We start from the raw sequence: 13,082 nt of genomic DNA, 5'->3' as shown, positions 1-13,082 counted from the left end.
CTACTCTGGCCTCCATCAGCGGGACCTGAGGTGGCTTCAGGAATTCTGGCAGCTGGGATGCAAACCCCAAACAGGTAAAACTGGGCTGATTTTCCACTTTTTGGACATTGCCAAGAGCACATCAGGCTGTCCCACATCAGCAGGACTGAGCTGCCCAGGATGCTGCAGACACGGGGAAATTGTTCCCAACACATTCCTGGCCCTGCTGCTGCTCATCTTCCCTTCCCTTAAAAATTATATTTTAACCCCCTATTTTATTTGGGTTAATTTTTTATCCTCCCCACAGGAGGAAATCCCTCCTCACCCCAGGGAATTTGGATTTTCCTTTCCACCTTTACCTTCACCTTGCCTAGGAAGATGCAGAGCCAAAATGAAGATGGGAATGATGAAGTCCCACTGTGATGAATTTCCAGGTTTTTGGTCTCCAGAGGGGATGCAGACCCTTTAAAATATCACAAGTTTCCCAGAATTTTAACAAAGCAAAGAGGTTTTTACAGGAGAGTCTCTGTCTAGCAGGAGGGTGCAAAGCCCCTGCAAAGCTTAAAATTGTATTTGCTGGTCAAAAAAGAAAATGAATCCCTCTAAAAAAAGATGGTTCTTGGCTCACCCCAAACCTCCTGGGGGGGATCCAATGAGGATCAGTGGGGTGTTTAAAAACAGGGGCCATTCCAGCCATCCTTTATTAGACATGACAGGAAAGGTTGTGCACCTCAGAGCGTTATTTTTATTGAACCATCTGTCCATACATTTCCCATTTCTCTGTATTACCCACGTGGGAGTAATTATGGTTTTCTTCCAAGAAATGTGTGTGTAATCTGGTAATCCCAAAAAAATCCCCCTCTGAAGTCAGGCTGCACATGGTCCTTCATGCTCTGCTGGGTCTGGCTGGGTTGGGACACCAAATCCGGACTGGGAACAGTGGGAGCTGCTGGGAGGGAACGATCCAGGACTGGGGCTGAGCCAGAAAGGAACTGGGAACTGCCTGCACTAAACTGGGACTGGGGGTGGACCAGTGTGGGACTGGGGACGCTGGTCTGGCACTGGGGAAACTGGTCTGGGACTGGGGATGGACAGTCTAGGACTGGGAAAAGTGGCCTGGGAGTGGGAATGGACTGGGGAAACTGGTCTGGGACTGGGGAAACTGATCTGGGAATGGGGACACTGGTCTGGGACTGGGGAAATTGATTTGGGAATGGGGAAACTGGTCTGGGATTGGGGAAACTGGTCAGGGACTAGATTGATCTGGAACTGGGGAGACTGGTCTGGAATTGGGGAGGTTTATTTGGGGATATACTGATGGATTGGTCTTGGACTGGGAATATTGGTCCGAGACTGGGAATGGACTGGGCTGGGACTGGGATTTTGGTCCGAGACTGGGAATGGACTGGGCTGGGACTGGGATTTTGGTCCGAGACTGGGAATGGACTGGGCTGGGACTGGTAATGGCCCAGTCTGGCTCTGGGCAGATGCTCTGGGACTGGGGAAGCTGGGTTAGAACTGGGAATGGATTAATTTGGGATTGGGAACGACGGCACCGAACCGACCCCGGACAGACCCGGGATAAACCCGGGACAGGGGCGGGTTAACCACGCCCACTCCCGCTCAGGCTCCGCCCACTCCCGCTCAGGCTCCGCCCCCTCCCGCTCAGGCCCCGCCCCCCAGGTCAGCTGATTTCGGGGAAAGCCGCCCTTTAAGAGAAACTGCGGCGCGCGCCCCGCCGGGACGATTCTCATTGGTCAGCGCCGCACGGCCCCGCCTCCTCATTGGGTAGAGCGGGAGCAGCGAGAAGCCGGTGATTGGTGGAGCGCGGAGGGGGCGTGGCAGTGGGCGTGACCTCATTATCTCTCTGGTATATATAATGAGCTCAGCGAAACTGCGGGCGCGGCTCCGGGAGCGCAGAAACGGGAACGGTACCGGCCGGGGGAACAGACAGGTACCGGCATCCCCACAGCAGCACCTCCTGTGGGTGGGCAGCGACCGGCCGGGGACAGGGACCTGAATCTCCCGTGGGAGGGCAGGGACCGGTCGGGGGACCGATACCGGCGCCGGCATCCCGGGGAGAAGGCAGGGACCGGCACCGGCATCACCCGTGGGAGGGCAGGGACCGGTCGGGGGACCGATACCGGCATCCCGGGGAGAAGGCAGGGACCGGCACCGGCATCACGTGTGGGAGGGCAGGGACCGGTCGGGGGACCGATACCGGCACCGGCATCCCGGGGAGAAGGCAGGGACCGGCACCGGCATCACCCGTGGGAGGGCAGGGACCGGTCGGGGGACCGACACCGGCACCGGCATCCCGGGGAGAAGGGAGGGACCGGCACCGGCATCACCTGTGGGAGGGCAGGGACCGGCCGCAGGACCGCGTCCTGTACCGGCATCCTCGGTGAGAGGACACCGGGAAGGCACCGGCATCGCTCGGGGAAAGGCTGGGGCAGGTCCCGAGCCCTTCCCCGTTACCGGCATGTCGCGGGGTGTTCCCATGTCACGGGATGCCCCCGTGTCGCGGTCCCTGCGGGTGGCAGAGCCCGGGATGGGCGGTGGAGCCGCCGCGCTGCCGCTGCCAGCCCGCTGGAGGCGGCTCCTCGATGTCCTGAGCCTGTGACTCCCTCTCGGGGACGCAGATGGAGCCCTGGCCTCCGGCAGGGATGGGAGGAAGATTTCTAGAATAAGTGTCCCATTTCTGCGAGATTTCTCGGGTTCTTCCCTTTTGGCATCTCTCGGGGTGGGCGCTGGAGCCCCCAGAGAGGCTGTGTGTGCCCCATTCCCCCAGGGATGAGCTGTGCCGTGTCCTTTGGGACAACCAGAGCTGTGCCCTCCGTGGTGTTTTGGCTGGTGGTGTTGGTGTTCACCATCCCTAAAATCCAGGGGCTGTGCTCTGAGTAGCCAGGGCCATCAGGAAGGGGTGGAATTTGGTGGCACTGAGCTGGTGGCAGCCCATGGCAAAGCAGGGACCGCTGGCTCTCAGGCTGTGCTGGGAACATCCTTTTTTCCCGTTTTCTTCCCAAAAATCTTCCAGTGGGGCAGTAAATAACACATAAATGAGGGAGAGGCAGTCCTGTAAAATGCAGAGCCCAAAATGCCTGGGAAGTTGGTTCAGGGGCTGCTGATCACTTCTGCCAGGCCACCAGCTGCTGTCGTGACGGGGAGGTGACAGGGAGGGTGAGCCTGGCACTTTGCTTGCATTGGTTGTGTGTTCCTTATCCCCGTGAGGATTTGGGATGCAGTTTGGAGCTGGCATCTGCTCCCCGAACAGTGCTTGGTGAGAGGAGCTGCTGCCCCCTCCGGGACAAATCCTTGTGCCAGGGACAGCTCTGACACCCCGGCATGGCCAGCCCAGTGTCACTTGCTCAGGTGACAGCACAGCTGGGGGCTGTAATCCCCATCCATCTGCTTCCTCTGTGATTTATCCCGCAGCAGAATAGGAATAGGCAGAGCACTGAGTCAGCCACTCTGGGAGCGGAACTTCGCTAGGGCTGCAGGAAGAATTTGTAGCAACTCAGAAGGAAATTGCCTTCATTTTTATTCTTTTTTTTTAAATTTTAAAAGAAGCAGAGGATTGGGTGGGGTGTGGCCTGGGGGGTGTTTTAATCCTAGAATTACAGAACTGTGGGATCACAGGATGGTTTGGGTTGGAAAGGACTTTAAAGTGGGCAGACATTGGCATGTGGGGCTTCCAAAAGCTGCAGGTGGTGCTGCTGCCAGCTGAGCAAGGGGAAAAGGGGCAAAGGAGCCCAATCCCTGTTCTGGGATAGAACTGGGATGGAGCTGGCAGAGCTGAGAGGGCTCAGAGGGTGTGCCTGCATGTGAAAAATGCCAATCACTTGTTTTTAAAATATTTAAAGTTTAATAGTAATAAAATGGTTATAATTAGAGTAATATAATTAGAGTAATAATAATTTGGACAATTTGAATTAGGACAATATGAGACAATAGAAACAAAGAGTTACAGGGAGTCTGGGTACCTTTTCTGGGCAAAATAAGCCTGAAAAAGGACCCACATTAACAAAGGATTAACCCTTAAAAACAATAACCTGTTGCATATTCATACATCTCATACATGAGGCATAAATTCCATTCAAACACAGGATTCTGTCTGGTCAGTGTCAGCTTCTTCCTCTTAATCCTCACAGTGTCTTCAGGGCTGATCCAGGTGGGGAGAAGTTCATTTCTTCTGATAAGAGACAATTCTGATAAATTCTCTTTCTCTGAAAGATTCAGGTGTCCTGTGGCTGCTGTCTCACTGTGACTCCTTTTTTTAGTAAAAGTATCTTACATAGCAGAGTTTCTACTTTAACATTTTGTTATCACTGTGGGAATCTACAAAATTAGTGGTTTTGGGGAAAGCTGCAAAAGGCAGGCTTCAGATACAGCATTGATACTTCCCATTGTCATAATCATGTAATGAGACTGATGCTGAAAAATAAACAGCTCAAGGCACTTTCCACAGCAGCCGCGTCTTGTTTGTGTCTGTAAATAACCCCCCTTGCCAGCATCAATAACCTAAAACTACATTTAACACGCTACCCGAGAAAACCAACACAGCACTACTTTCTAACACAACCCACACAACATTCCCTTTAATATTTGAGAGAAACCAATGACAAGATGTGGATTTTCCCCGTGCAGGATGTGTGACAGGAACGGCGGGCGGCGGCTGCGGCAGTGGCTGATCGAGCAGATCGACAGCGAGCTCTACGCGGGGCTCATCTGGGAGAACGAGGACAAGTCCATGTTCCGCATCCCCTGGAAGCACGCCGGCAAGCAGGACTACAACCAGGAGGTGGATGCTTCCATTTTCAAGGTAGGGAATGCCTTTTTCTTGGTGGTTCCTTTTTGGAACCCAGGAAATTACTCTGGCTGCCCTGGAGGGCTTGAGATCCTGCCCAGGGGATTGGAGACCTTGGCACAGAACCCAAGACCCCTGTGCCTTTGATCTAACCCTTGGAAAAAATTACCAACCTTTATATGAACAATTACAAGTCAAGAGAATGGTAGTGAATTTATCATGGGGTGAAAAATAGATTTTTGGGGTTTTTAGAATGGGGGTTCAGGAGGCAAGATGGAGGAATCTTGGGTGTGTCCAGCCTTTCTCCTTCTTCTTCTCGGCCTCCATCTTCTGCTGTGATGGTGGCACCTTTGGATTGGTATAGAGTAGAAACTCACTGTCTAACACAGGTGATAGGTATTGGGAGGTTATGGAAAATAATGTACAGGTAGCTTTTAGTATAAAAGATAACACCAGTGTGCCTCAACCTGACATGCCAGACAGACCTCAGCAGGCCAGAGAAAGAATGTTGTAGATAAGAAATAATAAACAATCTTGAGAACAAGAACAAAAGAGTTCTGGCTCTTTCTTCAACAGCCCAGGCTGGAAAAAAGTCTGTACATATCTCAGAGTCACTGTGAGCAGCAGAGATTCTGAGAGTTCCTGGGCTCTTTGCTGCTGGTTTTGTCTCTTGGTGGGACATGGCCACGCTGTCTCTGGGTTTTACATCTTTAACCCTTGCAGGAGATGCTGCAGTTGGTCTCCTGGCTTTTTTTGTTTTTTTTTTTTTTTTTTTAGATGATTTATTCCTTTTCATCAAAATTTAGGACCAGTTTTAAGTTTGCTTTCAGCGTGTTTGAATCCAGGTGTGATGTGAGAAGCAGCTTTTGACCTGCTCTAAACTTCTTATCAGCTTGATGATAAAATGCTGATGAGTTTGATAATAAAATGCTGGGTTTATGTTAACAAAAACCTAAAAGGACTTTGTAGGTGGGAAGGAAGGATTTCACTGAATTGGGGATTTCCAGTTTTGGAAAAAATGGGAAAATTCCATCCCAAAGCAAAAAGTTCAGGTCTTCCCCAGGAATTCCCTTCCCTTTGACCCCACTTCCAAGTATCTGTACTGGTGAAGGAGTTTAATTTCAGTAAGAACTGGTTTGGGAGCACTGAGTTATGAGGGCTTTGAACTCAGCCGTCTGAAAATATAGAAATAGTTATAAAAGAAATCAATCTGTATATTTAAAAAAATGTCATGTTTTTATTCAATGGAAGATATGTTCTTCTACTAAAAGCACAGATTATATTCTGATCTTGGGGAAACCAGTTCATTTATTTATTAATATTAGTCAGGAGCTGGGAAATGAGGTTTATTTTGATTTTCGAGCAGCAATTCCTTGTGCTCCTGACCATTAGGTGCAGAAGTGAACGCACAAGTGATGATTTTGACCTCTGCTTTTTGCAAACCTGCCTTTTACAAGCCTTTTCTGCATTTCTGAGGCATTTACCAGCCTTTTCTGCATTTCTGAGGCAGGCAGTGCTGCTCTGCACCCCAAACCCCCCAGGTGTGGTGGCTGTGCAGGTGGCTGCAGTCTAGGAGTGAAACAGCAAATCCCCAAGGGATGCTCGAGAGGGTGCAAGATGCAAAATGCTCTCTGCAACCCCAGCTCTTCCTCCCTGGGAGGCTTTGTAGGGCTCACAGGGAGGATTTTCTTAGGGTTTTTCTCATTCTTTGCTTCAGGCCTGGGCTGTTTTCAAAGGCAAGTTCAAGGAGGGTGACAAAGCCGAGCCGGCCACGTGGAAGACGCGGCTGCGCTGCGCCCTGAACAAGAGCCCTGACTTTGAGGAGGTGACAGACAGGTCCCAGCTGGACATCTCCGAGCCCTACAAGGTCTACAGGATCGTGCCAGAGGAGGAGCAGAAGTGTGAGTTCCCCAGGGAAGGGCTGAGCCCTGTTTTGGGTCCATCCTGTGAGCACAGCCCTGCACCTGAGCACGGCTCCCTGGCCAGCCCTGCTCTGTGCTCTGTGCTTGTCCTGCTCTGCAGGTGTCCCCTGGGGTGACAGGGAGGGGAGGACAAAGCCCAGCCTTGGGGTTTTTAACCCCTTAAACCCCTTAAAGGAAATATGGGACAACTGCAGCCTTGTGGGAGCTCCCATTCCCTGAGACTATTGTAGGCGCAAATTCCACTTCCCTGCTTCGGGGAGGAACATGAGCCTCAATCTTTATTTTCCTCCCAACCCAGCCTCAGCCTTTTTTTTCCTCCAAACCCCTGCCCTGTGAGGGTGGTGTGGAGCTGCAATAAATCCCTTTTCTTGCTGGAGGAGCAATCATTTTGCAGAGAGCTGCTCTGATGTCCGCTGTGGCTCCGCTCACACTAACTATAACTCTATTTGTGGTTAGGGGAGCCTGTGTGCTTTGTCCTTTAAGTTAAAAACTTGCAAAAAAAAAAAAAAAAAAAAAAGAGCATGATTTTGCAGTCAGGAAATCTGCCTTTAGCATCTCTGTCCCCCCCAGCCCGTTCACACAGGGGCTGTGCTGCCACTATGCAAATGGCACTGCAGGTTCCCACCAGCAGCACCGCTGCCCTGGCGTGGCTGGTGGAAAAAAGAGAAGCAGCAGCCCCAGCCCCAGTCTCTGGGGTGCTCAAAAAAACCCCAAACCCTCTCCTCTCCTCCAGCTCTGTCTCTGCCACCAGCCAGGTTTTTGATTTTTCTTGCTGCTGGTCCCTGTGCAGGGGGGAAATGAGTTGTAAAGTGATTTTTGGCCCCAAAAAAGCAGCTCTGGAGGGGCTGTGAGCCTCTCCAAGCTGCTGTTACACGGCTCTGCTGTGGTTCCTGCTTTCACCACTTTCACTGGGTGAGAGGTTTCCAAAACCCTTCAGGATGAGCTGTGCTTGGCAAGTGTGGGTGTTCTGATGCAGCCCCACCTCTCCCTGCAGGCAAAGCAGGGGTGGCCAACGGGAGCAGCCTGAACGATGTCACCGACATGGACTGCAGCTCCTCTGCCATCGACGACCTCATCAAGGAGGTGAGGCCTCACCCTGGCTGCAGGGCAGGGCTTGGGGTGTTCACAGGGGCTCTTGGACTGGGGGAGAGACGAGGATCTGACTCCGTGTTACAGAAGGCTTGATTTATTATTTTATGATATATATTACATTAAAATTATACTAAAAAAATAGAAGAAAAGGTTTCATCAGAAGGCTAGCTAAGAGTAGAATAGGAAAGAATGATAGCAAAGGTTTGTGACTGACCAGAGAGTCCAAGCCAGCTGGGCTGTGATTGGCCATTAATTAGAAACAACCACATGAGACCAATCACAGATGCACCTGTTGCATTCCACAGCAGCAGATAATCAATGTTTACATTTTGTTCCTGAGGCCTCCCAGCTTCTCAGGAGGAAATATCCTAAGGAAAGGATTTTCCATAAAAGATGTCTGCGACACTGGGTCAAGCTGTCATCTTTGGGAAAGCACTGCCTTCCCCAAATTGCCTCTGCAAAGCTGCAGGGTTGGGTTTGCAGCTCCTCTAGGTGAGCCAGCCCCAGCTCCTGCTTTTCTTGTGCATCCAGCTGGGAGAGACCTTCCCTGGGGATGGGTCTGTCACAGCTCTGTGACCCTCCTTGGCCTTGTCACACCTGCCTGCTCACCCTCTGTAGCTCTTGAGGGTCATATTCAGATGTACAACCTGGGCAATGCCAGACTTGGTCTTTCCACCCCCTCAAAAATTGGCTGGTGTTGCCGTTTGGGCCCTCCCTGAGCCTTGCTGGAGGCATCAAACCCGCTCTGATCTCAGTATCTGCTGTCCCACAGCCCTCCTGTGTGGATGAGTACCTGGGCATCATCAAGAGGAGCCCCTCACCCCCACAGGAGACCTGCAGGAACCCCCCAATACCCGACTGGTGGGTGCAGCAGCCCAGCCCTGGTAAGCAGCCAGCAGCTTGTGTGGTGTTTGGGGCAGGAGAAATCTTCCTGTGTGGGGATAAACTGCTCCCCATTGTGTGTTTAATCTTCCTTATTAAGAATGTTTGAAGTACTCATGAAGAAATCCAGCTGGGAGATTTTTGCTGGCATTTCTCATGTGGGAAACCTGGGGCAGAAAATGAGGAGGGTGGTGGGGGGAGCTGAGGGATTGGGATTTGGGAGTGCAGGCTCAGCTTGGCTTTCTGTGCCCACAGCGTTGCCCCTGATGAATGGATACTCCAGCTATGAGCAGTATCACTCAGGTAAGGCTCCTCACCTGGCCAGCAGGTGTGTGTGTCTCTGTTTGTGGTGGCAGGAGGTGGCTCTGACTCTGTCCCCCACCTTCAGGCAGGCTTTGCTTTGGGTTTGGGAGGTGCTCCACCCTCCTGATTATCCACATTGCCATGCTGGGATGAATCCTGCCTGGTGGCAGGGGGGCACAGAGCAGCTGCTTGGGATGTTGGGACCAGGCAGCTTTTGGGATGGGGGGATCTGCTCATGGCATGAGGGAAATGTGGAGCAAAGGCAGGAGGGAGAGGTTCAATGGGTTTGAAACTAAACCACCAGAAGTTCTACCTCAACATGAGGAAAAACTTCTCATGGAGGAGGGTGTCAGAGTGGAATTTCCCTCTCTGGAGACATTCAGAGAGGAACTGGTGGAACAAATCCCACCTGGATTTGTTCCTGTGTCACCTGCTCCAGGTGACCTGGGTGGTTTAGAGATCCCTTCCAACCCCAACCACTCCATGATCCTGTAACATTGGGAGCTCTCACTTGCTGATCAGCCCTGGAAATGTCACTCCCAGGAGATCTGGAATTTGGGCATGGCAGCGAGGAGCACCTGTGTCCTTCCCTGATGAGACCCCCACAAATCCCTCACCCCCCAGGTTATTCCCAGATGGTGATCAGCTTCTACTACAGCGGGAGGCTGGTGGGCCACGTCAGCACCTCGTGCTCTGAGGGCTGCAGGATCTCCCTGGGGCAGCCCTCGGGCCATGCGGAGAAGCTCTACGCCCCCGATGCCCTGGAGCACGTGCGGTTCCCCTCGGCCGACGCCATCCAGAACGAGCGGCAGAAGCAGATCACCAGGAAGCTCTTTGGCCACCTGGACAGGGGTGTCCTCCTGCACAGCAACAAGCAGGGCATCTTCATCAAGAGGCTCTGCCAGGGCAGGGTCTTCTGGAGTGGCAACACCATGGCCTACAAGGACAGGCCCAACAAGCTGGACAGGGAGGATGTGGTGAAGATCTTTGACACCAATTTGTTCTTCCGAGGTTTGTAGGAGCCCCCTGATTATTTTTTTGGTGTTGGGATTTCTGCTCTTTCCTGTAGGAAATAAATCCTCTGTATTGGGTGGTTGAGGATGGTCAGCCAGCAGATGTGGTGGACAATCCTGGGTGGAAGCAGTTTTGGGGTGGGGAAACCTTGAGGAGGGGATGGGAGAACAGGGATATGACTCTGGCCAGAAACTCCCTGGAAAAGCTGAGGTGATTCAGGGATCCCAAAGCCTTGGGACAATGCACAAAGGGTTTCTGGAGCTTAAACCTGGTGTGAGACCCCCTTGGGCCCTGTGGTGGGGTTGAAAGGGTGCAGCCCTTTTTCCTTGCACACTTTGAATCCCTCCCTGCTGGGTTCCCAAGGGTGAGCAGGTGACACTACCAGACCTAGGAAAGGATAATGGGGTGTTTGGGGTCATGTGGCAAATTGGCAAATTCCAAACTGGAGGCTTTGCTTGAACCCACAGCTTCCTTGCGGGTTGTTTGATCCCAGGGATGTGTAACAAAGCCCCTGGAGGGCAAATTCCAATTTTTCCTGTGTCCTTGCAGAGCTGCAGCAGTACTACAACAACCAGGGCCGCTTCCCAGACAGCAGGGTCATGCTGTGCTTCGGGGAGGAGTTCCCAGACGCCGTGCCCCTGAGGTGTAAACTCATCCTTGTCCAGGTACTGGGGGCTGGGATGGAAAGGGAGCCAGGCAGGGTGGGAATTCTGCCAGCAGAGCCCCACCCCTGCAGCATTTGGGTGTAAATGTCCCCACGGGGCATTTGGGTGCCTGCATTGGGGTGGAAGAGGCTTTTCCACAGCCTCCTGAGAGGTGCTTGGGCTGCTGGTTATCAAATCCCTGGAGCTGGGTTTGCAAATGAAGCTCTCCCAAGGGCATGAATGTTGGGCAGGATGAAACAAGAAAGCCTTTTAAATATGACTGCCTAGCAAAAGATTTTGAGAATATAGAAACTATATGCAGGATTGAAATGAAAGCAACCTTTGAGATACCTTAGTTGTGACCAGTTGAATGTAATCCCCCATGGAGGAAGCAATTCCCTCTGCAAGCAGGCAGACCTAAGATTCAGAGCGGGCCTTGCAACTTGGCAGATAAGGCCCAAAGAATAAGATTTAGGGTTTAACACGTAAACATAATATAGTAATGTAGTGATTCTTATAGGTTGTGTAGAAATGTTATAAAATATGCATGCTGTAGTAGATTAGTTAATGAGAATCGGCATATTCAACACTGAAGACGATTTATTGTGTTGTAACGGGAGCTTCTCTCTCTCTTTTTTGCTCCTTTTTGCTCTCTCCTGTTGCTCACTCTCCATGCTCTCTTATCTCTCTTCTCCCTTATCTCTTTGCCCGCCCTCATGCTCCTCCTCGCACCCTTTTCTTTCTTTGTCTCTTTTTCTTCCCTCTGTACTCCTTCATCCCCTCCTTTTACATGCTCTCTACTCTTAAACTTTTATCTTTAACTCTCTTACACTTTAAGCCTCTTTTCTCTCGGCCCTGCTCCGAGCTGCGGCTGGCAGCTCACAACAGGGCCCTTCACCCACACCCTTTATAATAAACCAATAGTTTCATAACTTAGCTCCAAAGAAATCTCGTCTCCGTCCATCCCTACCGTGCGTAACCCTCGTCACCTACACATGAGTTTTGTGAACTGCAGGGAAATCTTTCCTCTTCCTCCTGATCCTGCTTTGTCACTGGGATTTCTGCTTTCTCCTGTGGGAAATGGGGAAGTAAATCCCTGGGGTGATGGATTTTAGATCAGTCCGTGATGTGGTCAACAGCTGTGGTTGGCAGCAGTGGGGTTGGAGGGGGAAGAAGGGGGGTTGGGATGTGGGGTCAGTCCTCATGGCTCTGGTCAGAAACTTCTCCTTGGAGAAGCTGCAGCAGCTGTGGGGTTGGAAAGGCTCAGGACAGGGTTTCTGGAGCCTCTTGGGCCAGCCAGGCTGTGACAGGGAGGGCACAGGCAGGGTGTGGCATCCCCTCTTGAGCAAGCAGAGACCCACAAGCTCTGTGAGGTCCTGTGGGGATTTTACAAGATCAGAGACTGCTCCTGTGCCTCCTGCACGGCTCCTGACCTCGTCACCTCCTGCTGTCCTGCATGTCCGCCCCAGTGGATCACTCTGGATGTGCTGGGACACCCCCAGCCTGTCCTCGCATCTCAATATCCCTGCTGACAGCAGCTCCTGGGCCCGCTCCTGTTACTCCTGGGCCTGCTCCTGTTACTCCTGGGCCTGCCCCTTTACTCCTGGGCCTGCCTCTTTATTCCTGGAGCTGCTTGTGGAGAGCCAGACCTGCTGTCCTGGCAGGACCTGTCCCCCTGTGCCCTGCTGTGTGTCCCCCAGCCCATCTCCACTGCCTGAAGCATCAGAGATGCCCCGAGAGCTCGCTCCTCACTCAATCCCTGCCCTCTTTGCTTTGTCCCAGGTGGAGCAGCTGTACCTGAGGCAGGTGGTGGACGAGGCTGGCAAGAGCTGCAGCTCCAGCCCCATGCTGCCCATGGCTGAGGAGCCCCAGCATGAGCAGGGCTACCGGATCTTCCAGGACATCTGCACAACGCGGCCGCTCTTCAGGGAGAGCCAGCAGATCGCAGTGTGAGCCCTGAGGGGCTGGCCTGGCCACACCCAACTGGTCCCACCAGTGCTGAAATGTCCTAAAAAGTGGCACTAAAAAGTGTCCTTATTTTCTTTTTATTTTTTGTCCTATTATTTTTATTTTCTTCTTATTTTTATTTTCTTCTTATTTTTATTTTCTTCTTATTTTTATTTTCTTCTTATTTTTATTTTCTTCTTATTTTTATTTTCTTCTTATTTTTATTTTCTTCTTATTTTTATTTTCTTCTTATTTTTATTTTCTTCTTATTTTTATTTTCTTATTTTTTTTCCCTTTATTTTTTTTCCCTTTATTTTTTTTCCCTTTATTTTTTTCCCTTTATTTTTTTTCCCTTTATTTTTTTTCCCTTTATTTTTTTTCCCTTTATTTTTTTCCCTTTATTTTTTTTCCCTTTATTTTTTTTCCCTTTATTTTTTTTCCCTTTATTTTTTTTCCCTTTATTTTTTTTCCCTTTATTTTTTTTCCCTTTAT

General features: G+C 51.2%; 1 protein-coding gene across 1 annotated transcript; it reads left to right on the top strand.

The window, feature by feature from the left end:
* The first annotated feature begins 1,900 nt into the window (after positions 1 to 1,900).
* On the top strand, positions 1,901 to 12,863 carry IRF8 (interferon regulatory factor 8). Its single transcript, XM_059481609.1, has 9 exons — positions 1,901 to 1,933; positions 4,627 to 4,801; positions 6,504 to 6,687; positions 7,703 to 7,791; positions 8,573 to 8,684; positions 8,938 to 8,985; positions 9,610 to 9,996; positions 10,549 to 10,664; positions 12,426 to 12,863. Exons 2-9 carry the CDS (start codon positions 4,628 to 4,630, stop codon positions 12,594 to 12,596), a joined length of 1,281 nt encoding a protein of 426 aa, XP_059337592.1. The 5' UTR covers positions 1,901 to 1,933; position 4,627; the 3' UTR covers positions 12,597 to 12,863.
* The last annotated feature ends 219 nt before the right edge of the window (positions 12,864 to 13,082 follow it).

The sequence above is a fragment of the Ammospiza nelsoni genome, chromosome 13, assembly GCF_027579445.1.
Source record: "Ammospiza nelsoni isolate bAmmNel1 chromosome 13, bAmmNel1.pri, whole genome shotgun sequence".
In the NCBI taxonomy this organism is placed as follows: Eukaryota; Metazoa; Chordata; class Aves; order Passeriformes; family Passerellidae; genus Ammospiza; species Ammospiza nelsoni.
This window is presented reverse-complemented; position numbering and strand designations above follow the sequence as displayed.